The following is a 25768-nucleotide window of genomic DNA, read 5'->3' as shown; positions in this document are numbered from 1 at the left end:
CCAACCAGTAACACTGAAGAAGCTGAACGGTTCTATGAAGACCTACATGACCTTTTAGAACTAACACCTGAAAAAGATGTCCTTTTCATTATAGGGGACTGGAATGCAAAAGTAGGAAGTCAAGAAACAACTGGAGTAACAGGCAAATTTGGCCTTGGAGGACAGAATGAAGCAGGACAAAGGCTAATAGAATTTTGCCAAGAGAATGCACTGGTCATAGCAAACATCCTCTTCCAACAACACAAGAAGACTCTACACGTGGACATCACCAGATGGTCAACACCGAAATCAAGACTGATTATATTCTTAGCAGCCAAAGATGGAGAAGCTTTATACAGTCAGCAAAAACAAGACCAGGAGCTGACTGTGGCTCAGATCATGAACTCCTTACTGCCAAAATCAGACTTAAATTGAAGAAAGTGGGGAAAACCACTAGACCATTCAGGTATGACCTAAATCAAATCCCTTATGATTATACAGTGGAAGTGAGAAATAGACTCAAAGACTAGATCTGATAGAGTGCCTGATGAACTGTGGATGGAGGTTCGTGACATTGTACAGGAGACAGGGATCAAGACCATCCCCAACAAAAAGAAATGCAAAAAAGCAAAATAGCTGTCTGAGGAGGCCTTACAAATAGCTCTGAAAAGAGAAGCAAAAAGCAAAGGTGAAAAGAAAAGATATACCCATTTGAATGCAGAGTTCCAAAGAATAGCAAGGAGAGATAAGAAAGGTTCCTCAGCGATCAATGCCAAGAAATAGAAGAAAACAATAGAATGGGAAAGACTAGAGATCTCTTCAAGAAAATTAGAGATACCAAAGGAACATTTCATATAAAGATGGGCTCAATAAAGGACAGAAATGGTATGGACCTAACAGAAGCAGAAGATATTAAGAGGTGGCATGAATACACAGAAGAACTATACAAAATAGATCTTCACAACCCAGATAATCACGATGGCATGGTCACTCACCTAGAGCCAGACACCCTGGAATGTGAAGTCAAGTGGGCCTTAGAAAGCATCACTATGAACAAAACTAGTGGATGTGATGGAATTCCAGTTGAGCTATTTCAAATCCTAAAAGATGATGCTCTGAAAGTGCTGCATTCAATATGCCAGCAAATTTGGAAAACTCAGCAGTGGCCACAGGACTGGAAAGGGTCAGTTTTCATTCCAATCCCAAAGAAAGGCAATGCCAAAGAATGCTCAAACTACTACACAATTGCACTCATCTCACATGCTAGTAAAGTAATGCTCAAAATCCTCCAAGCCAGGCTTCAGGAATAAGTGAACCGTGAACCTCCAGATGTTCAAGCTAGTTTTAGAAAAGGCAGAGGAACCAGAGATCAAATTGCCAACATCTGCTGGATCATCAAAAAAGCAAGACTTCCAGACAAACATCTATTTCTGCTTTATTGAGTATGCCAAAGCCTTTGATTGTGTGGATCACAATAAACTCTGGACAATTCTCAAAGAGATGGGAATACCAGACCACCTGACCTACCTCTTGAGAAATCTGTATGCAGGTCAGGAAGCAACAGTTAGAACTGGACATGGAACAACAGACTGGTTCCAAATAGGAAAGGAGTATGTCAAGGCTGTATGTTGTCATCCTGGTTATTTGACTTATATGCAAAGTACATTGTGAGAAACACTGGGCTGATTGAAGCACAAACTGGAATCAAGATTGCCGGGAGAAATATCAATAACCTCAGATATGCAGATGACACCACCCTTATGGCAGAAAGTGAACAGGAACTAAAAATCTCTTGATGAAGGTGAAAGAGGAGAGTGAAAAGGTTGGCTTAAAGCTCAACATTCAGAAAACTAAGATCATGGCATCTGGTCCCATCACTTCATGGCAACTAGATGGAGAAACAGTGGAAATAGTGGCTGACTTTATTTTTGGGGGCTCCAAAATCAGTGCAGATGGTGACTGAAGCCATGAAATTAAAAGACGCTTGCTCCTTGGAAGGAAAATTATGACCAACCTAGACAGCATATTAAAAAGCAGAGACATTACTTTGCCAACACAAGTCTGTCTAATCAAGGCTGTGGTTTTTCCAGTGGTCATGTATGAATGTGAGAGTTGGAAGGTAAAGAAAGCTGAGCACTGAAGAATTGATGCATTTGAACTCTTGAGAGTCCCTTGGACTGCAAGGAGATCCAACGAGTCCATCCTAAAGGAGATCAGTCCTGGGTGTTCGTTGGAAGGACTGATGTTGAAGCTGAAACTCCAATACTTTGGCCTTCTGATGCAAAGAGCTGACTCATCTGAAAAGACCCTGATGCTGGGAAAGATTGAGGACAGGAGAAGGGGATGACAGAGGATGAGATGGATGGCATCACCAACTCAATCGACATGAGTTTGAGTAAACTCTGGGAGTTGGTGATGGACAGGGAGGCCTGGTGTGCTGCAGTCCATGGCGTCGCAAAGAGTCAGACACAACTGAGTGACTAAACTGAACAAATTTTAAAACTGGTTGTATTGCTCTGGAAAATGTCATTGGAATTTTGATATTGCAGAGTCTACAGATTGCTCTGCATAGTATGGACATCTTAACAATATTCTTCCATCCATGAGCATGAAATGTCTTCCCATTTATCTGAGACTTTTCAGTTTTTTTCAATATAGTTGTTAGTGTACAGGTCTTTCACCTTCTTGGTTAAATTTATTCCTAGATACCCTTTTTTGATGCAATTGTAAATGGGATTGTTTTCTTAACTTCTCTGACAGTTTATTACTGTGTAGAAATGGAACTGACTTTTGTGTATTCATTTTGTATCCTTCAATTTTACTAATTTATTAGTTCTAACAGGTTTTTTTTTTTTTTTTGGTAGAGTTGTCAGGGTTTCCTGTATATAACATTCTTGCCTAATGGCTTTGGCTAGAGCTTCCAGTGCTGTGCTAGATAAAAATGGCAAGGGTGAGCATCTTTATCATGATCTTGATCTTAGAGAAAAAGCTTTAAACTTTTCACCATTGAGTATGCTGTTAGCTTGTCATACATAGCCTTTGTCATGCTGAGGTACTATTCCTTTGATACCTACTTTCTTAAAGAGTTTTTTAATTAAGAATAGATGTTGAATTTGATCAAATGCCTTTTCTGCATCTATTCAGATGATCATTTTTATATTTCATGTTTTAAAATGTGATTTGTAGATGATTTGCAGATGTTGGGCCATCCTTGCATCTCTGGAATATATCCCACTTGATCATGGTATTTGCTCATTTTACTGTATTTTTGAATTAGGCTTGATAATCTTTTGAGGATTTTTGCATTTCTCTTCATTAAGGATATTGGCCTGTAATTTTCTTTTCTTATATTGGCTTGTAACCTTCCTTTCCTTGACTGGTTTTTGTATCGGGTAACACTAAACTCCTAAACTGAGTTTGGAAGTTTCCCTCTTCTATTTTTCGGAAGGGTTTGAGAAAGGTTGTCATCTGGTCTTGGACTTTTGTTTGCTGAAAAGTTTCAGATTTCTGAGTCAACCTCCTTACGTGTAATGGGTCTGTTCAGATTTCCTCTATCTTACTAAATTGTATGTTCTAGGAATTATCCTTTTTTCTCACTTATTCAATTTAAAGTTTTATCAATTTTGTCTTTCCAACAAACCATCTCAGTTTCTGTTGTCTTTTTAGTCTCCATTTCATTTATTTCTGTTCTGATATTTATTATTTTCTTCCTACTACTCTTGGACTTTGTTCTTGTTTTTCTAGTTCCTTTAGATGTAAATTAGGGTGTTTGAGAATTTTGTTTCCTGTTTTCTTTTCCTGTAGGCTTTTTATCACTGTTTGCTTCTTAGAACTGCTTTTGCAGCATCCCATGACTTTTGGTATTTTGCAGTTCCATTTTCATTTGTCTCAAGTTTTGATTTTCCTTTTGATTTCTTCTTTGACCCATTTGCTGTTCAGGAAAATGTTGTTTAATCTCCACATATTTGAGAATTTTCCAGTCTTCCTTTTATACTTGGGCTCTAGTTTCCTACCATTTTGGTCAGAGAAAATGCTTGATATGATTTCAAACTTCTTAAATTTACAAAGCCTTGTTTTCATGGCCTAACATATGATCTACCCTGGATAATGTTCTATGTGCATTTGAAAAGAATGTATTTTTCTGCTTTTGGATGAAACGTTAACTCCATCTACCCTAACGTGTTGTTTAAAAGCCCAATGATCACATGAAATGTTTTCCTATCCCTTAGGTTTGTAAAGTAATGCTCAAAATCCTCCAAGCCAGGCTTCAGCAATACATGAACTGTGAACTTCCAGATGTTCAAGCTGGTTTTAGAAAAGGCAGAGGAACCAGAGATCAAATTGCCAACATCTGCTGGATCATCGAAAAAGCAATGGTTCCAGAAAAACATCTATTTCTGCTTTATTGACTATGCCAAAGCCTTTAACTGTGTGGATCACAATAAACTCTGGAAAATTCTGAAAGAGATGGGAATCCCAGACCACCTGGGATTGAGGAACCTGTATGCAGGTCAGGAAGCAACAGTTAGAACTGAACATGGAACAACAGACTGGTTCCAAATAGGAAGAGTATGTCAAGGCTGTATATTGTCACCCTGCTTATTTAACTTCTATGCAGAGTACATCATGAGAAATGCTGGGCTGGAAGAAGCACAGCTGGAATCAAGATTGCCGGGAGAAATATCAATAACCTCAGATATGCAGATGATACCACTTTATGGCAGAAAATGAAGAGGAACTGAAAAGCCTCTTGATGAACGTGAAAGAGGAGAGTGAAAAAGTTGGCTTAAAGCTCAACATTCAGAAAACTAAGATCATGGCATCTGGGCCCATGACTTCATGGGAAATAGATGGGGAAACAGTGTCAGACTTTTATTTTTTGGGGCTCCAAAATCTCTGCAGATGGTGATTGCAGCCATGAAATTAAAAGACTCCTTGGAAGGAAAGTTATGACCAACCTAGACAACATATTAAAAAGCAGAGACATTACTTTGCCAACAAAGGTCTGTCTAGTCAAGGCTATGGTTTTTCCAGTGGTCATGCATGGATGTGCGAGTTGGACTGTGAAGAAAGGTGAGCGCAGAAGAATTGATGCTTTTGAACTATGGTGTTGGAAGACTCTTGAGACTCCCTTGGACTGCAAGGAGATCCAACCAGAACCAGTCCATCCTAAAGGAGACCAGTCCTGGGTGTTCATTGGAAGGACTGATGCTGAGGCTGAAACTCCAATACTTTGGCCACCTCATGCAAAGAGTTGACTCATTGGAAAAGACCCTGATGCTGGGAGGGATTGGGGGTTAGGAGGAGAAGGGGATGACAAAGGATAAGATGGCTGGATGACATCATCGACTTGATGCACATGAGTTTGGGTGAACCCTGGGAGTTGGTGATGGACAGGGAGGCCTGGCGTGCTGCGATTCATGGGGTCGCAAAGAGTCGGACACGACTGAGCGACTGAACTGAAGTTTGAGACTACCTGTGTCCTTAAGGCTGAAATGAGTCTCATCAGTAGCATATAGTTGGGTCTTGTTACAAATTACATCTTTTTATCTTGTATATCCATTAGGAAATTATTCTAGTTCATTATGGTTACTTTTAACCTTCACAACTAGATTTGTAAATGATAAATTCACCAGTGTTAGAGTATTCCAAATTAACTATATATTTACCTTTACCAGTGAGATTTATATTTTCATGTTTTCCTCTTACTAATCAATGCCATTTTGTGCATGTTCAGTCATGTCTGACTCTTTGTGACCCCATGGATTATAGCCCACCAGGCTCCTCTGTTCATAGGATTTTCCAGGTAAGAATACTATAGTGGGTTGCCATTTCCTTTTCCAGGGGATCTTCCTGACCCAGGTATCAATCTTGCGTCTCTTGCATCAGCAGGCAGATTCTTTCCACTGTGCCACCTAGGAAGCTCTACTGCCATTTTAGTTCGGCTTAAAGAGCTCCTTTAACATTTGTTATGAGGCATATCCAGTGGTGGTGATGTCCTTAGCTTTTGCTTTTCAAGAAAACTCTTCAATTCTGAAGGACAACTTTTGCCATTTTTTTTTCCTTTCAGCATGTTGAATACACCATGTCACTCCCACCTGGCCTGCAAAGTTTCTACTGAAAAATCCATTTATAGTTTTAGTGGGGTTCCTTTGTAGGAATTTTTTTTTCCTCTTGCTGTTTTTAAGATTCTGTCTTTTGCAATTTAATGATAACTTTTCTTAGTATGGGTCTCTTAGATCGTATTTAGAACTTTGAGCTTCCTGGATCTGGGTGTCTTTCTTTTCCCAGGTTAGTAAAGCTTACAATCGTTTCTTCAAAATTTTGTCCCCTTCTCCCTTTCCTTTCTGGGACCCCTGTAGTGCAACCTCTGGGTTGCTTGATGGTGTCCTATAAGCTATCTTCTCTCTTAATTCTTTTATTTTTGCCACTCTGATTGAATTCCACCATCTGGTCTTTGACTCCACGTAACCATTTTTCTTAGTCCACTGTTGATCCCTCTGTTGAATTTTTCAGTGATTGTATTCCTCAATTGTGTAATTTTTATTTGCTACATTTTCTATTTCTGTGCTGACATTCTCACTTTGTTCACATGTCAGGGAGTACCTTTATGGTAATAGTTAGCATTTATTTCATTAAGATCTCTTTCTGAAGTTTTCTCGTGTCCTTTGTTTGGAACATAGTCCTTCTTTTCTTCATTTTCCTTAACTCTGTGTTGGTTTCTCTGCATTAGGTAAAACAACCTCTCCCAGTTTTAAAGGAGTACTTTTGTATAGATAACGTTATCGTTTAACCATGCCCTAGCCCTTGGCTCTAATACCTTTGTGATCATTGAAGCAGACTTTTCTCAGTGGCTCTGAGTAGTGGTGTACCAAGACCTGTCAGTGTCCCAAAGGGGAGGGTCTTATTCAGCACTTGGATGCAGGCTGGTTGGAAACTGTATTCTCTGGCAGCGGACTGTAGAGTATACAAACAGACCACTTTTATGGGACGATTGGGAGGCGGTCTTTGCTCTCTTTGCACTGAGGCTTGAAGGGACAGCACATTATGGACTGTTTGCTACAGTCCTACAGGATCCACAAGCACTGCTGCCCCCACAGCCAGGTGATCAGTCCCATGGGTGGCAACCACAATAGCTGGGGCACCAGATGTTTGCACAAGCTCCTTCCCAGGAAGTTCTGGTGATCTGGTGTGAGGTAGAGGGACAGCACATGCCTGCACCATCCACGGTCTCTGGAGAGTAACGAAGTGAGCCCTAAGAAGCCTGTTCTTCAGGCTAAAGCATTTAAGATAAGCAAATAGGCCTGTTTTACATTAAGACTGGGCAGCTTCAGGATATTTCCTTTGGGCTAAACCTTGGGGGATTAGCCTCAGTGAGTCCATACAAGCCTGTGAGGAACTGCTGCTCAGATTGCACTGGCTCGCGGGTCTGAGAGAAACCCTTGCTGGCTTTCAAAGCTACATTGTTTTAGGGGCCCATCTCTACAAGTCTTAAAAGCTGCAGCACCAGCTGTGGGGTCCAAACCTTTTGATCCTTAGGAGAAACTTGTAGTCCTGAGATCCCCCTGGTTGGGTCACTGTGTCAGGTGGGATTTATGGTGAGACCATGTCTTCAGCTTCTCCTACCCATTCCAATGTGGGCTTTTGCTCATCCACCTGATGTGTAAAAAGTTACTCAGCTAGACTCTGGATTTCTTTCAGAGAGAACTGTTCTGTATGTAACTGTTATTTAATTTGTCCATGGGAGGAGGTGAATTTGGGAGTCATCTTGTACTGGAACCTGCTGATTTTAAAAACAAAAAAAAATCCTTTACCTCCTCAAAATGTTTGGAATAGAAGTTATTTAATGAATTGTTCATCAGTAGTTAAATAACATATAATAATATTTTTGGTGAACATTAGCACAGACTCTTAACAGACTTGTTGGCCCAGAGGGTGGACTGATGAAGAGCATGTTTCTGGGTTTTCCTCTTTCCTACTGTGTCTGGTCATGATGACTAATCCTTGGGTGCTGTTAAATGTGCAGTTGTCTCAGGAGCCCTTGATGGAACAAGTTTCTCGACATACCAGGATCCTTCTGTTGGACTTATTTTTTCTACTGAGCTATTTTACTCATCCACTTTTGAATCTTAGGTAAATTAATTTAGAGCAGAACAGATTGTTTCAAATATGATTATGAATTTTCAGAGCAGGCTGCTAAATCATCCACTCGTGACAAGATAATGCAACCAAATGATCAAGACACCACATTTTGGGATTTATTATTGATACGGCCCTGTTTGACATCAGCTTCCATCCATTATTCTGGTGAGTTACTGCTCACAAGATATACCCATCAAGGAGACTGGATGATAGTAGAGCTGTCCCTTGAATAATGTGGGGGTGAGGGTGCCAAGCTCCAGCAGAGTCAAAAACCCATGTATAACTTCAGAGTTGGCACTATGTATCTGAAATTCTGCATTTGTGGATTTAGCCAACCATGGATTATGTACTGTAGAACCTATTTATTAAAAAAGATCTGCATGTGACTGAACCTGTGTTATTGAAAGGTCAATTGTTGTTGAGTCACCCAGTCGTGTCTGACTCTTCGTGACCTAAATGCAAATCGCGTGTTAAACATATATATAAAGAAGGACTCAATATTTTTATATATGATCAATAATTTATACTTAAGTCACTTCAGTGGTGCCTGACTCTGTGTGACCCCACGGACTGTAGCCTGCCAGGTTCCTCTTCCATGGGATTCTCCAAGCAAGAATACTAGAGTGGGTTATCATTTTCTTCTCCAGGGGACCTTCCCAACCCAGGGATTGAACCTGTGTCTCTTACATCTCCTGCACTGGCAGGTGGGTTCTTTACCACTAGCGCCACCTGGGAAGCCCCAAAATATGGAACAATTCATGAATTTGAATGTCATCGTTGTGCACTTGCAATTAAAACCACTGTCTTTAAATACCGAATGATACTGATATGATTGCAGAAAATTCTGATGTATGTTACTTTTATGATACATATTACTTAATATGTCTCCCAGGTAGCCCTGGCTTTTCAGCTAATTAATTCCACAGGCACGCACTTAGGCCTAATTATGGGGTAGATAATATTTACTATTTCATTTACTGCCTAAAAGATGTTTCTCAACAAGTCAGTCTGGAATTCCTTATATAGATAATACTACAGGTACCTATAAGCTTGTTTATGGATTCTGTGTCAGAACTGTGAATGGACAGACACTAAGGAGACAGGGCTAAGTCTTGTGATTAGTTTACTTTTGCACACTCCTCAGTGTCCAGCATGGTACTTGTACAAGTTCAGTAAATATTAAAAAAACTTCTCTAGGTATTCCATTTTGGAATTCTTGTAGAAACAAGTCAATTTTTGAAAATCTTCTAGTGTTTGTAAATTTAATAAATGAAATACACTTGCCATTACTAATCATAAGTTAAAAAAAAAGCTGATGTAAGATTAAGGTTAGAAGTGACTGTCCTGTATGTGCTTACACATATAAAGTGGAATTCAAGAGAAGTTAAAAGATACATGAGAAATTATATGGGAGAGAATATGAAGAATAAGGTTAGACTTGATGAAAAAAAAAAACCTGATCACTTTTTGGATAAGTTGCACTTGTAAATTAAACCTTTATGAGGACATTTTGGGGAATGGGGTAAAGTGATATTAAAAAAAAAAACACCCAAAACTCCCAATATAATAAAGCATAATTCAAATAGGTTTTGGGGAAATTTTAAGTTTTTTAAATAATTTGTTGACCTCTTGATTAACTGGGATTTTTACCATTCCATATACTCTGCAATATAACTAAATAACTACATGTTACAATGTTTTGTTAACGTGTAAGGAAAAAGTAATCAGATTCTTTGACTCTGAACAACTAAGAAATGAAAAGATCCCATTCTTAGATTTTTATATTTGATTTTCTTACAGAAATAACTTCAGTTATTATGCCAATATTTACCTGAAAATGGCAGCCTCCAACAGTAAATAATTGAAATAACCACAGTATCATAAGGAGCTATAGTGAAACAAACAAAATTTTTCCTTCTTGACCAATAAAGTTTTGAAGAATGAAAAACCACAACTATGAAGGAAAAAAGGCAATTGTAAATGGAAGACACGCATCAAAGCCCAGGAGCTAAAAATGAATTATTAGAAAGATGCTTCAAAAAATCAATTACCATCACAGGGAAAAACTATTATGAAAGCAGCTCAAAAAATAAATGAACACTTATCTTTAAAACAGAAATACTTGAGATAGTTTACAATGCCCAGTTAATTACTATATATATTCCACCCCCTCAGATATTTATGAATACTGTATAAGTCAATAGGATTTGTTTACTGTTAGAAAATTTTTTGTCATATGTGAAAAATTACAACCAATTCTTCAACCATTAGAAAGATGGTTTTCCCACATTTTGAATGTTTTTTTAAATGAAATAATACATGGTCAGAGCATCAATCTCAGAGATTTTTTAGAACAGGTGACTAAAAACCAAGTTCTCCTTACAGGCCAGCCCCAAAACGTTAAGTGATAAAATACACTTTTATCTCTTAGGCCAGCCAGCCTAAACACCTTTCTGGGAGTCAGCAATCTGTGGCCCACAGGCTGAATGTGGCTTGTGGCCTATTTGTACACAGCCCTGAGTCGAGAATGGTTTTTACATTTTTTAAGGGGTTGTAACCAAAACCAAACCAGAGAATATGTAACAAAAAACCATACATGGTCTACAGAGCCTAAAATATTTATGATCTGGCCGTTTATAGAAAAGTCTGCAGACCTTTCATTTATATCAATGTTGTACAGATTCAGGCAGTGCAATATTAAGTCCAAGATAAGGTTCATTTATTCCCATCAGGAATATAATTAACTTTCTGAAAAGGTATCTTCTGATGTCATCTGTCGATTTCTTTTCAATTTTTTCTTCATTTTCAACGTCATTAAAGTTCGTCCTACAATAATAATGTAAAAGTGATTGAATTCTTTTCTCTTAAACATCTAATGTTAAAAGGTAAAAATAATTAACTGACCTAAGTTTTACTTTTTCAAAAATAATTACTTAATATTCTTATTTTATAGATCACATGGAAGTATTCCTTGTCTAACAGTGGGAAAAGGATATCTCACAATTCTCACCTGCCCATGGCATGTAATACAATTATAACTTACCACTTTCAAAGTCATCCTTTGGCACGCTCTTTAACTTAATTTCAGTTATTCTACTTTTGACTAATAATGTTTGATTTCAAATGTCTAAGGAGCTAAAAGTCAGAATTCTAAAGATAAAACATTGTGAGAAAACTAACATATCCAAAATGTCAGAAAAAATTGTTCACAAAAAATGAAAAAAAAAACTTTCATTTCTATCTTTTAGATTTGGATAAAATAGAATTCTTGAAGTAGGCTGTAAAGCTTTGTATATGAGGGTATCGTTCTAACATGGCTCTGTAAAGCCAGATTCTCTGGCCCTCTAGAAGCTGTGCTCTTCTTTCGTCCTTTCACCTTACAGGGGAAAGAATCCAAGAAACCTTATACGTGAATGTATTAAATTCCATTCAGAAAGGATTCTACCATTTGTAAACTTGCTGGTCGGTTTCTAAGTGTCTTACACTGATACTGATTTTAAAAAAGGAAAACATGAATAGCCCTCTTTAGAAGAGCAAGAAAGAGGTTGTACCGCTTCTTGATAGATTAGTAATTCAAGGGGGTGGGGCAGGTCAAGATGAATACGGCTCCTAATATATCCTGACCATACCAAGAACAAAAGAAAACTTGCTCTCCAAGAGGTGTTTTAAGGCTCAAATCAATGCTTTTACATTTGACCAAAATTTATGACCATAGTTACTATTTTTCTGTTAAACAGCTTCACTTGTCCACATTTCTAAGCATTTCAGAAGCTACATTCTGATTTTCATAGTTTCCAAAGAAAAAGTTTCTAACCACCTTACTGTTTTTTGAAGCTTTGCTTTACTGTTTGATACATATACTGTACAGTAAGAATACATTTAAATAATATCTGTCAAAGTCAGTTCTAGATTTAGTCCTTACCTTATCTCTTTTCTCATGATTTTGGAGCTTTTCCAATTTTTCATATATTAAGGTAGCAATCTCTTTTGCATCTCTGGAGTCTATTTGCTCTCCCCAAGTATTTCTCTAAAATTGAAAATACTCTTCTTATAACCTTTTAAGTATCTAAACAAAACTGACATTTCCACCTAAGAAACTTGATTAAATGTTTAAAACTTAAAACTTCTTCAAGGAAATGCTGCTGGCAAAAGCAATCAACCAATAACTTACCAGAAATAAATACTAACAATACTGTTATGGGAACATGTAATTAATTGGTTAAAATGCATTGCTAACTCCAAATGTATCAAGACATCTAAACTGTATAAGAAAAGATGTCCCCAGAGGACTCAAAACATTCTAAAGTCACTGGTTGGCACAGACAAAACTTTGACCAATTACAACCACGCAAAGCCATGTATTTCCTGGTTCTCATCTGCCTATGGCAGGAAGGTGGCTGAAAAGCAGGGGGAAGGGTCAGGTCAATACATCCAGGTCTGGTTATTTTGGATCTGGAGCCACCAGTTTCCTTCTTCCTGGTGGAACTTCAAACTGTGTGCTAGGATTCTGTTTCTGTGAATAGCTGCTCACCTGGTTGGTACTTCTCACTTTGATCTTTATTCTGCTGTGGCCTTGTCTGCTGGACTTCTGGATTCTACCCCTGCCTTTCCATTCGGACATATGGTGACATCATGTTTTCAAACAGTTCCCTGTATGGCTTGGTTAATTCTGTGACTGCTCATTATACTGATATTTCCCTAACATCATTCTACCTGAATAAGACACCTATTTATATATCTAATTCTCAAGGTGTTCTGAGAACTCAGAAGCCAGAGGAATGAAGAGTCAGGCTTTGGTATAAAGTTCCTTTACTCTGAGTTCTGCTTACCCCAGACTTTGTTGAGAGAGAGATACCTTCATCATAAATAAGAATCCTTCACTGAAAAATGTAGGTGTCTGACAAGTCTAGAATTCTGAAATTCATCATCTAGTTTCTTTAGCTCTATTTCAAAATGTATTATAATCACAAATAAATTGCACAAGATCTTAATCTGATATACTTTCTCAAAAGTTATGTATCAAAACATTTGAAATTATTTATCTCAATGTTTTACCAGAAAATGTATGCATAACAAATACTTGTCTATCACAGCTTTATTGTCAAAAATGTCTTAGTCTTTTACTTAGGAAGATGGCAAAGGTCGTGAATCCTTTCGGTTAGCAGTTACACTGGCTAAAAGGTATACACTTTTGTAATAGTGACCATAAAGACTTGGATCTGGAGCCACCAGTTTCCTTCTTCCTGGTGGAACTTCAAACTGTGTGCTAGGTCTAATGGGTTAAACTGTCTTTAAAAAGAAAGTTAAAAACCAGTGTCAGTGGCCCAAAAAAAGAAATTATGAATGAATCACAAAACCCTAACTTTAATAGTCTAAACCATTAATGCATATTCCTCAAGATAAATTTTCAGGTACTAAGGCTATTTCAGTTATGACAGTATTCTCTTTTTTTCTTTTTCTTTCCTGGAAGAACTAATCATAAAGGTAATATATGTTAATTCTATAAAAATAGGAAACACAAAACTTCACAGAAAACAATTACCTTGAATTCTACCACCCACACAAAACCACTGTTAGTGTTTTGGTATGTGTATTTAGTAGTTCCCTATTCACGAGTTCAGAAATTTTAAGGCCCTGGAGACCATCATATCAACTGTGAGGCAGAACAAAATTTTAAAATCACTTCGTGTGTATGTGAAAAGCAGCTGTTTCAGTGGCACGCGACACAGTGAGAAACGACAAAAGGAAAGAAACTAGAAACGCTTTACCTGCTAAAGAAAAGGGACACAGAGGAAGGCATGTACATACCTTTGCCCTTTCATAAGGATACAATCTCACAGTCGGATAGGCTCTGATACCAGCTTTCTGGCAAGTTTGAGCATAAGCCTGACAGTCTACTTTTCCAGCTTTTACTTTTCCTTTAAGTGTCTGAAAAAAGAATAATATGCTTTTGTTGTTATTTTCTTTGGTATCTACTACTCTGGCAACCACAGAGCAATATGATACTAAAAATTCTAAATATTTATAAATGCAAGGATTTGTTACTTAAAAAACCCCAAACCAAAACAACATAGTTTTAATCTTTTCCATTTAAGCAAGACTGCTTCCAAATTCTTACTAGCTCTGAACTCTTATTTACCTAGCACGGCCCCTCCAATAGCAAATAAACTCTCCTTTGCCTTATCAAGAAAATTGAGAAGCTTTACCCTGAAGGACCTCACCTTCTTCCTGTCACCCACAAACGTCTGAGATTCTGTCTTTCTGTTCCTCCTATCTCCAGTCTCATCTGCTGAGGTGAGCAACTTCCTCCCATGGAAGGCTGACTATCTTCAACATTCTCTGGTCCCTCCCCATCAGAGCTCTTACTCACTCGTGAGCATATACTGTTGCTGTTGTTTAGCATATATACATATGACCAAAAAAGAATCCCTTCCTTAATGGCACTGATTCCTCTAATCACCACCCTGCTTCTTTTTCAAATTTATTCCTTGACCACTTCCCCATCATCTACTTACTATCAACACATTTTAGCTAGCTTCTGTTCTCATTGCTCCCTCTGCTGAAACTGCTGTAAGTTCACCAATGACTTCTACTTGACCAAACTCAATGAACACTTTTCAGTCTTCTTAGTGACTATCTGACATGACTGACCACTCCTTTCTCTCCTCTTTTCTTTCCTGGCACTTATCACTAGTCTCTTGGCTACCCGATTCCTCTGGTTACTGTTCTTCATTTCCAGCAAGGGGCACTCCTCCTACATCTGCCCCTCGAAATGTCCAACCAGAGTTCCGTATTTCATCAGCATTTTTTCCCACTGTGAACAATCTCCCAGGGAGATTTTATACATCTATATGCTGCTGAACCCCAACATTCCCTTGATTGCAGTCAACTATGTACTGGCCTGTCTCAGCTAAAGCACCTTCAAGATACCATTTCTAAAATGACTCCTTTCTCCCTTAACCTATCAGCCCTTCTGTCCTACTGTTCACTTAATTCAGGCCAGAAACTAGGGCCACGCTAGACTCCTTTTTCTCCTACACTTATCACAAATAAACACTAACTAAATCCTAGTCATTCTTATCTCTCATATTTGTTTCATTCTTTGTATGACCACTGCCATGATCCTGGTTCAGGTTATCACCTCTCACTTCAGGACAATTAAAATACCCCAGCTACCTGTAATTTTGCCCCCAAGGTTGGGGTACTAAAGGCAGACTAACTTGTGCTAGGGCACCAGCAAGGCTGCATGCAGAAGCACGCGTGTGCACACACACACACACACACACTCTCTCTCTCTCGCTCATAGTGAAGGTCAGAGAAATCTAGCTGGCTTGTACTCTCAGTTACAGAAGGACACTATACTGGTTTTGGTGCTCTGATCTTTCTCTCGTCTTGACGGCCAGGTTCAGTCTGTTCAGTGTGATCCTTTTACAATATAAAGTGGATCCTGACAAATCCAACAGCTCTCCTCCCATGCGTCTATAGAATACATTCTGAGCAGTATGAGCAGCGAGGAAAAGTGTACAGTGTGAGTGCAGGCAAGCTGACCAAACCATCTTGTCCTTGCCTGGCCAAGAGCCTCAGTTTTGGCCACGCCCCTTTTATCTTTATCCTCTGGTGACACTGGACCAACAGAGGAAAAGCCTGAGCCTGCTCCGCTGTCTGTGTGCCCTGCATCTCTGCAAATTCTGTTTCTCTGTTTAGAGCACCCCTGAGTCAACCCTTCCAAGGGCCACCGTCCTAGCCATACTGCAATTCTCATCTCAAACACTACCTTTTCCGGGGAGCCTTTTGTCTCCTGGTATGACTCTGACCTGCTCCCCATACTCCTGTTTTGCTCTAATTTCACTAAAGATTCTACTGATTTATATATATTTGCATTTTACCTTCCCAATAGATTAAAATCTCATTTAAAAAACATGCAATATTCATCTTTCCATTTTTTTCAGCCCTAATGTTTGGCATAGTGTTTTTTACTTGGTGCTCAGGATTTGCTGAATGACCTTTTAAATAATTTCTGCTATATTCAAGATACAGCTGCATTACAAAATAGCTAAATTAAGTTTTTTAGTACTTAAGAGATAAGGGAATAAAACATTTTTGTTAGGATTACTGGAGAAAAAGAAGCATAAGAGGAAAAAAAGATATAATATGTAGAAAAAAAAAAAAGAATAACCTTTTATTTCAAAAACCAGTGAATAACTAAAACTATCTCTTACGGCTCCACAGGAGTTTGAAATCTCTCTGGATGCTCAGCTTCCGTTTCAGGCTGGTGGAACTAGTGCTGGCTTTCTCATTCTAATGAATGTTCTGTAGCCAAAGGCAAAATTCCTTGAGTACAGAGGTGGGGAAGCTAACAATTTAGGACTTATGACAGAAACACCAAAATAAACCGCGTTTACTTTCATTTTGTAAGTGTTCATCGAGTTAAGACACCGGGGATATACAGATAGGTACATATACTGCTTTCAAGAAGCTCACAGTTTCTGGAGGAGACAGATATAGTTAACATACAATGTGTAAGCATCCTGAAGGGGTACTGGGAAGGGGAGAGAATACAGAAATCCCACTGGAGCTGGGTTTTGTAGATTAGGGACAAAAAAACAATCCAGATGGCCAAAGTAAGGAAAACGCATTTTAGAGAGGGAACAGCATGTACGTAAAAGCACTTGTTCAGAGAACCTGGAGTACGTTGTCGTGCCTGCAGTATACTGTCAGGGAGAGGGAAAAAGCTAAAGAGGTCAGGAGGGTCAGATTAGACAGCTGTAATCAAGAACGCATGTCAAGAAATGTGGTTAACAGAAAGCTAGAGAAGGCAATATTTCAGAAAGATCATTACAGTGGAACTGAAGAGGGAAGACTGGCAGTATGAGACTAGTTAAGAGGCGCATATAACTAAGTCTAGATGATGAAGGCGTGACCAACAGGCTAGCAGAGGGATGACAGATTTCAAAGAAGTTTAGGAGACTGAACTGAGAGGATCTAGTGACAGGACCTAGTGACTGCCTGGAGGGCAGCAGGAAGAAAATAAAGAACAAGGGAAGAAGTGAGGTTTCCGGCTTATTTTGGTTGTTAAGTAGATGTTTTCAATCAAGATAGGTAGGTAGGTAGTTACAAGCTTTAGTGAAGAAGCAAGAACCTACTGCGAAGATCAAAATCACAGAAATGGAACAGAGTTTTTAAATTCAGAGGAAACTTTTAAGGAAAAAATTATTATTTACAAAATCTTATCTAATTATTAAAACATGAGTGTGACTACAACTTATTTCAGTAGATAGATAAGACTTACCCTAGCCAAGAGCTCAAACTCTGGAGCAAAGTTCTGGCAAGGTCCACACCAAGGAGCATAGAAATCAACCACCCAATGGTTTTTCCCTTGTAAAACCTTTTCATTGAAAGTCTGAGGTGTTAGATCTATAGATGCTTGAGGTAAAAATCTGTGACAAGGGATCAAAATTATTTATTATACAAGTCAAAGCAAACATCTAGAACAGACTATTGCAAATCTTTATAAGTTAAAAATAGACTTCAAAGAAAGACAATATAATAAAGCATAACCTTATCTTGGTAAATTAGTCCTTCCTAAGTGCTAGAACTTTCCTAAGTAAGTGTTACTTAGGAGAAAAGTGCTAGAACCTTAACTGAGTAAATTTAGCCACAGACATAAGAGGAAGGTAAAGAGCATTGAATATAATTTATACAATTATACATAATTTAATTACTCACCCTAGACCCCAGATTCTTAGAGAATAAGCATCTCTATTCCAACCATTGTAACTACTGAAAGAAGAAAAATATGTAAGTTGTAAACCGTTATTTCTATTATTGGGTATGTTCAGAAAACATTTCCTTTGTAGCAATTTAAAAGTTCAGTTGACTGACTTTATCTGGCACCTCTTTTCTCAGATATACCTTAGCCACAAATACTAAGCTTACAAGGCTTACATTGCTTTCCAAACATATTTTTTCTAGTCTCGACGTTTTTGTGTGTGAGTATGCTCAAAACAGACCTAAATGTTTAGATGTCTGCTGGACATCTCCCAAAGACCTACGGTAATGGCAAAACTCAAAATCTCCAAGGCTTTGGTTCTGAAACCTTTACCCTGGTTATTATAGTCCATCAAATTCCTATCCACTTTTTAAGACACATGTCAACAGGGACAGCATAAATGCAGCCTCGTGATTTCCTCTCATGGTTGTGATCCTTCTCTCTGAAATCCATGGTTCATTTCTACTTTTTAATAATATTTATTATATTCTGTCTTGTATTTGAGTTTCCTACTTGAAATGCCATATGGTGTTGTCGAAACAGCATGGGTGACACCGATCTGAGCTCAAAGCCCAACCTCAAACCTTCGCAGATGTGTGACTTGGGAAAGTTATCCAAGGTCTGTGAAACAGTTTATTTATCTGTAATAGTAAGGAAGGGTAATAATTCTTACTTCTCAAGAGTATGTGTGAAGACAAGTGGAAATAATGTGAGCAAAAAGTCTCTAGTACAGTACCTGAAACCAAAGAGGGGCTTAATAAATGTTCCTCCTCTCATTTCCTTCTATACCAGACTGTCAGCTTCACAATCGGTGTGCCCAGGCAGTCCACTTTTCGCTTTGTAAATTCCTCATTCCCACACTATTTTAAATAAGGTGTGGGTTCTCCCAAAATACTGAGTGGTTTAACTTTTATTTAGTTAGCCTAACTTTAAAATTTTAACTGTATAAAAATAAATGATTATATAAATGCCTTCAAATTTTAGAGAATACTTACTGATATTCATAAGCTTTATTTGATTTTTGGGGAAAAAATCTTATCTCAGGGTATCTCCGAACATTTTCTTGGGCACAAAAAGAATGATACTGTTGGCAGTCTATACTGCCCACATTGACCAGTCCAATTAATGTCTATAAAAGAAAAAAAAATGAATAGATCAAAGTAATTAGAATTAAATTACCTCCATAACAATTTTTTTTTTTTTTTTTTTTTACACGACTGAGCGACTTCCCTTTCACTTTTCACTTTCATGCATTGGAGAAGGAAATGGCAGCCCATTCCAGTGTTATTGCCTGGAGAATCCCAGGGACGGGGGAGCCTGGTGGGCTGCCTTCTCTGGGGTCGCACAGAGTCGGACACCACTGAAGTGACTTAGCAGCAGCAGGGAGAAGAGGGTATTGAAAAGTATGGGGTTTCTTTTTAGGGAGATGGAAATGTTCTGGAATTAGTGGTAATGGTTATACAACACTGCAAATATACTGAAAATTACTGAGTTATACACTTGAAAACTGGGAAAATGAATTTTATGTCATGTCCATTTGATTGCAATTTTTTAGAAGGAATGAATCAAAGGTGAGTGAATCCCCTTCAGGTTTCAAGTCTGGGTAATTAAGAGAATAGTAACTTTGATAGAGATGAATAAGTTAGAAAAAGAGACTTAGTTTTGAGGACAAACGGCAAATTCGACTTTAAACATGTTGGCTTCAATTTCGAGACTCAACTTGGGTTGGAAACTGTGACCTCTGAGAGATGTCTAATGAGAGTTCGGGGCCAGACATTAGATTAAGCATTCTCCAGCATAGGATGTAGTAGATGCTCCATAACAATTTTTTATGTTTACAATAGAGAAGTAGTTACCGTTAGATGGTTACTATATTATCTACCAGTGATTTTTGCCAAATACAAATGGTTAAGGGCTTAAAACATAATAGAACATTTACAGTAATGAATTGGAAATCTAATTTTGTAGTCAAAAACTTACTAAAATTATTGTAAACTAAATAACTGATTTCATTCATCTATTACATGGGGAAAATTACATATATCTAAAATTTGATGTGTCAGAAACCAAGAACTAATGAATTTCTTTGCAACAGTACTTTAAAATTACTTTTTAAAATGGAAATGTGGATTGCAGATAGCATACTGAGTCATGCCCGAATTTAAAAATTTTATTGAAAAGAGTGGAAAATTATATTATTATGAATTTAAATACTAGAAAGAATGTTAACTCTTAGGTTTATTCATTTTTTACGTTATAAATAAAATAGTAATTGCATTTTCCATTCTGATATTTAAATAATTTGTTTCCAATCTTTCATGATTTATAATGCTCTGTAGGAAACTTAAAAATCTAACTATTTCATTGATCAAGGCCATTTTTTTCTTTATTATCTTATAATACTGTGAAGAAACTGTATTTCTAAGCTCTAACAATGAAGAGGTAGAAAAAATATTAATATGAAACAAAGAGGATCTTTGTGTTGATGTTGGCAGAAATTTGGTCAAACCAAGTGACACAGAAAAAAGGGTCATTATTGTATACTATTCAGCACCAGAGAGAAGTAGAGTTGAAATCTAATCGTTATATAAAAAACGATCAAAACTCTTATTAAGTGACAATCTGGAGGTAGGTTCATTCATCTCAGTTTCAAAGTAATTGTTAAATAAACATTCTTAGTAAATGTTAAGACTTGGACAATAAATTCTTTTACTATACCCGGGCCATTCTTTTCCATTCTGGCATTAAGACTTGACATGGATGACACCATGGAGAATAGAAATCAACCATCCAGACTTCATCATGCTTTCTTTGTTTAACCAGTTCGTTGAAAGTGGTAGGTGTCAAAGAGATCACTGAAGGATTCATAAGATCCTAAAGAGAATATACCATTCATTGTAACAGATATAAAAAAGAGTAGTTCACATAGTCTTGGGCAAATTGTTGGTATATGTCACTTGGAAAAGTTTCTGCTTTTGAATGATCAAAGGATACATTAGGATATTTAAAGAGAATCTATAGTGGATTATTTTAAAAAAGGAAGAAATGATCCTTAATTTACTTTTTAAGTTTGGATTCTGCCCATCAGTCTTATTAAATCAAGGAATATTTTCTTATCTCTATGTATCACTAAAACCATCTTAGGCAGAGAAAAGTGGCAACTTTAAGGTTGTGGGTAGATGAGGCAAGAGATTCAAGAGCTGCCCAGATGTCTACATAGGCCACATAGTTCTTTTTGGAACCAATAACTGGTTTGGAAAGGACCCTTTAATTATTAATGGAAAGCCTACTATCCTGTTTTTCTGACATTCCCACTTGAGATACTGCACAACCTCAGATCACTTGTTTCAAATGCTGTTTTGTTAATAACAAGCTTCAGTCTATCATGACTGGGTAATACTAATCATGTTAGCTTCCCCTGGGGAGACAGACAACACAAAACAAAAAGCTATTATTTTTCAGGAGGAGGAAGAGAAGAGTAGGACAGAGGCTGGGAGGGCAACTGCATAGATAATAAGCTACGACTGTTCATTTTTTTAGGAGTCCCCTGTTAACTATTTTAGTCAATTAAGATTTGTAGTGATTAAAAAAAAAGGTGGGTAGATGCTCCAGTAGAGCACTTCTGGGCTAAGAACGCAGCAGGCTTGGCATAAGCTGCTGAGGCCTGCAGAATCCTTCCATTGGTGGCTGAGGTAAGACTGTCCTTAGCCACATATTTCTTGGAACTATCCAAGAATGGGATTCACTGCTATCTAATCTATATGGGACCAAAAAGAAATAATCTGTGGTAGATTAGAGAAAACTAGAGAAAACGGGGGCGGGGAGAGGGGTGACAAGGCTTTATGTAGAAGTTTTAATTTCACGTATTTAATTGTGTCCACCAAGTACAAGGCACCATACTAGGTAACAAACAAAGCACACACTAGCTATGAACTCTGAGAATAAGTCTATTAATAAAAGAGTAGAAAAGTTAAAAAATAATTTTGTCAGAAGATGTTTTTGGCACAAAAATAACAAATCCTATTATTAAACATTACTAAATACTCATATGAAGTATATACACACATGGAAGGATTTATAGCTATATAGGCTATAACTTAAAATACCTCTACGAACTCCAAGATCTGTTCAGCAGAGTGATGTCCTTCATATTCATGAATGTTGGACTGGTTGAATACCACTGTTGTTGGATAAGCCTGAATGTTATACTGTTAGGAATGAAAATACAAATTAAACATAAGATTCTACATATTTTACCTATTTGCTTCAAATTTATAACCAGCTTGCCTTAAGTAACAGCAACAAGATTTTAAAAGACTCAATGCCTAACTGATGACTGAAAAATTTTAGCCTAGCCAAATTTAACAAAGGAAATAGATTTACTGCTGTATCCTCAGCAGCTGATTCTTATGTACACTTACTCCATTTGCCATAAAATCCATAGGCACCGAAACACTGAGAAGTGAGCACGGGCATTTATTTATTTATTTTTTTTGATAAAAACAGTCCCACAGCATTTATTGTCATCTGGTAATAACATAAGGGTGAGCAGAACAATATGAATACATGTTTTAGAACTACATCTCTAACAAAGGACACCTAAAAAAACCAACGGTATTGCCAAACAATTTCTCACTTCATCTGTCACTTCTAGTTGGAGACACTTTGGAGCAGAGTAATGTTATCTACTTTTAGCATGATCCGACCCAGTTGTTTTCTTGACTTTGTTTTAGAATGAATCTCTTCTGCGTCATCTAATACGAGGTTCATATACTCATCAAAACCAATGATACAGCCCTCTATCTGCATATTCACTTGCTCATAAAGCCACACCTGAATCCGCGATCTATTTTGCAAGTATCTGAAGATGAGATTGATGGGCTGCACCATCACCTTCCGCACCTTCTGGCCCTGGTCCGAGCACGGGCATTTATGAGTGCAGTCCTCTCCTACTCGCCTGAACCAGGATGGATGGGATAAGAGCAGACTGGGGTCTAGTTTGAGTGTTTTATTATTTTTTTTTAAACCATAATAAACACTCCAATTTGTTCAGAAGTGGAAGAAAATCAAGGACATAAACATAGCAAGAATAAGGAAATAAACTAATAATCCACGTGCACACAGCCATTTTTAGATTAGAGAATTATGAATCATGTGCTAAAAATGAGGTCACTTTTTATTCTTTGCACAAAACAGCTTTTATGGCATGTGTGTGTGTATATATATACACATACATACATAAACCACTATAATTTCCTTCCTCAGAATTAACATGAGCACTAATTCAGGAAGCACTTCTCAAGCTTTTTATTTTTTAAAAGGTTATAAACAGATCCCTATCTCTAAATTTGCTGTAGCTGAACTATATGAATCCTCAATGCTGACAAGCACTCATTAGCAAACTGAACTTCAAAAATAATTTTAGAAAAAGCAATGGAAATATTTATCAAACTTTTGTAAATGAGCACAAATAACCCATTAGATGGAAAAAACATTTATCTAACATTTGACAAGTCCTTACTATGTGTTGAGCACCTTTTTAGCACTGAAATGTAGTTTCTCATCTGTTCCTCACAACAAGTCTATTTGGAAGCTAAAATTACTGAATCAACTTTATAGATGAGGAAACTGAGGTACTGAGAGGCTCAGGGACTTGGTGAAGGTTAACCAATTAGTGAGTAAGGAATCCTGGCCTCTATTCCAGGTGAATTTGATACCTTGATATTTGATATTTCCAGGTTTAAATATCTACACTCTGCTTAATTATCTACAGAAAATTAAAAACTGAGATGAAAAGTAGAAGAACTATAGGAATTCAAATTACTGTTGAACACAATTCTTCATTTTTGCGTAGCAACTTTTTGAAGTCCCATACAAGACATTTAAAACCAAAGGCCCTACTTATTTCATTTTTTAAACTTATTTTAATGAAATTTCAAACATGATATAGAGAGAGACTCATCTAACAAATACATATCTCTAACGCTACATTTAAGGACAATTAACTTTTCTGCTGTTCTGGCAGATTTTAGGAGGTTCTCCTTTTTGATCCCATTTCCTTCCCTTCCTGATGCTAGGAGTAACCAATATCCTGAAATAAGCATGTATCCAATCCACTGATGTTTTACACTTTTGCTACATGCATGTGTATTCCTAAACAGTATACTGTAATGTCCGAGCACTTATGAACTTTCTATAATTTTATCACACTCTGTATACTATTCTACAATCTGCTTTTTTCATTATAGTCTTGAGATTTACCAAACATGCTGGTAAAGACAGATCTAGTTTTAAATCCTCTATGATTATTCTACTGTATGACTGGATAATTTATTTATTCATGTACTTGCTACTACACTGGTCAGCTAAATTTTTTTAATTTGACGGAGGGAGGGTATACGACCATCGTAATAATTTGTACTTTCTTGAGGACCAGTAAAGTTGAACGTTTTTCACATTTATCGAATTTCTGCCTTTATAAAATGTCTAAACCTCATTCTTTTGCTATTTTAAAAAACTGATCTGTAGTCTTTAAACATTCTGGACAGTAAGGCTTTGTCAGTTGTATGTGCTGCAAATACTTCCTCAGTCTGTTGTTTCGACTTTATAACGTCTCTTTCTTTGGCAATAGTTTAACATTCAGTGAAGCTAAAATCATTCATAACTTTTATCCTCAGTGGATGTGTGCACTGGCAGGCATGAGCATCTCTGTGGAATGAATTATTCCTCACATAGATGCATAAAGATTTCACCCTACATTTATTTCTATTATGGTTTTAAAACACATTACTTCCTAAAAAAATTGAAATATAGTTGATTTACAACATTGGGTAGGCTTCAGTTCTACAGCAAGATGATTTAGTTATATATATATATATTTCAGATTATTTTCCACTATAGGTTATTACCACATATTGAATATAATTCCCTGTGCTGTACACTGTCTTTGTTGCTTATTTTATGTGTAGTAGTGTGTATCTATTAATCTCATACTTGTAACTCATCACCTCAGGCTTTGCTAACAATGTTTGTTTTGTTTGTGAGCATGTCTCTGTTTTGTATACAGGCTGATTTGTGTAATTTTTAAGATTCCACATATAAGTGATATCGTATAATACTTGGCTTTCTCTGTCTGACTTACTTCACTAAGTATAACATTCTTTGGCCAAGTAATATCCTTTGTGTACACACAACACCGCCCCCCCCACCCCGCCCCCAACACACACATCTTAAGCCAATTGTCTGCTGATAGCCACTTGGGTTGTTTCCGTATCATGGCTATTGTAAATAGTGCTTCTATGAACTGTATCTCTTCAAATTAGAGTTTGTTTTTTTTGGATATATACCCAGGGTTAGGATCGCTGGATCATATGGTAGCTCTATTGTTAGTTTTTTAAGGATCCTTCATATTCTCCATAGTGGCTGTACCAATTTATATTCCCATCAACAGTGTAGGAGGGCTCATTTTTCTCTATACCGTCTTCAGGGTTTACTATTTGTAGATGTTTGGGTGACAGCCATCCTAAATAATGTGAGGTGATACTGTGGTGATTTACATTTCTCTAATAACCAGAGCTGAACAACTTTCCATAGACCTGTTGGCTATCTGTATACCTTCATCATGATAATTACTGAAAATCATCAGAAATTCAGTGCTCAAGTTTCTCCAATTATATTTTTTTGAGTTGGTTTGTTTGAATACAAGGCCTGAACACTGTATTTGAACGACAGTCTTATCAGTCCTTTTAATATCTTTTTTCCTTCTTTCAATGTGTATGTCCAGTGAACTGCTATTTGTCCCAAAAAGTTCTCTACATGCTGGGATTTGAAGATTGTATGCATACCCGCATATCACTTACTATGTCCTGTAACTGGATT

At 37.2% G+C, this 25768-nt stretch overlaps 2 protein-coding genes across 3 annotated transcripts in view; both read right to left on the bottom strand.

Annotated features, from left to right (window-relative positions):
* Positions 1-9884: 9884 nt before the first annotated feature.
* Positions 9885-25768, bottom strand: part of DNAJC10 (DnaJ heat shock protein family (Hsp40) member C10) — a 49743-nt gene continuing 33859 nt past the window's right edge. For both annotated transcript variants that reach the window (XM_005895422.3, XM_070359242.1), the window contains exons 17-24: positions 21997-22098; positions 20609-20764; positions 18886-19019; positions 17848-17901; positions 17411-17558; positions 13930-14049; positions 12044-12148; positions 9885-10947 (exon numbers count right to left, since the gene is read on the bottom strand). In XM_005895422.3, the coding sequence (XP_005895484.1) occupies positions 10936-10947; positions 12044-12148; positions 13930-14049; positions 17411-17558; positions 17848-17901; positions 18886-19019; positions 20609-20764; positions 21997-22098 (831 nt within the window). In that variant the 3' untranslated portion in view covers positions 9885-10935. The remainder of the gene's footprint in view (positions 10948-12043; positions 12149-13929; positions 14050-17410; positions 17559-17847; positions 17902-18885; positions 19020-20608; positions 20765-21996; positions 22099-25768) is intronic.
* Positions 22364-22810, bottom strand: LOC138984648 (small nuclear ribonucleoprotein E-like). Its single transcript, XM_070359252.1, has one exon. It carries the CDS (start codon positions 22778-22780, stop codon positions 22541-22543), a length of 240 nt encoding a protein of 79 aa, XP_070215353.1. The 5' UTR covers positions 22781-22810; the 3' UTR covers positions 22364-22540.

The sequence above is a fragment of the Bos mutus genome, chromosome 2, assembly GCF_027580195.1.
Source record: "Bos mutus isolate GX-2022 chromosome 2, NWIPB_WYAK_1.1, whole genome shotgun sequence".
Lineage (NCBI taxonomy): Eukaryota > Metazoa > Chordata > Mammalia > Artiodactyla > Bovidae > Bos > Bos mutus.
The sequence above is the reverse complement of the archived record's forward strand: the minus strand, read 5'-3'. Positions and strand labels throughout refer to the sequence as shown.

Bases quoted from the DNA above. Each gene is read 5' to 3' on its own strand.
- LOC138984648 (XM_070359252.1), bottom strand. From the start codon at position 22,780: ATGGTGCAGCCCATCAATCTCATCTTCAGATACTTGCAAAATAGATCG.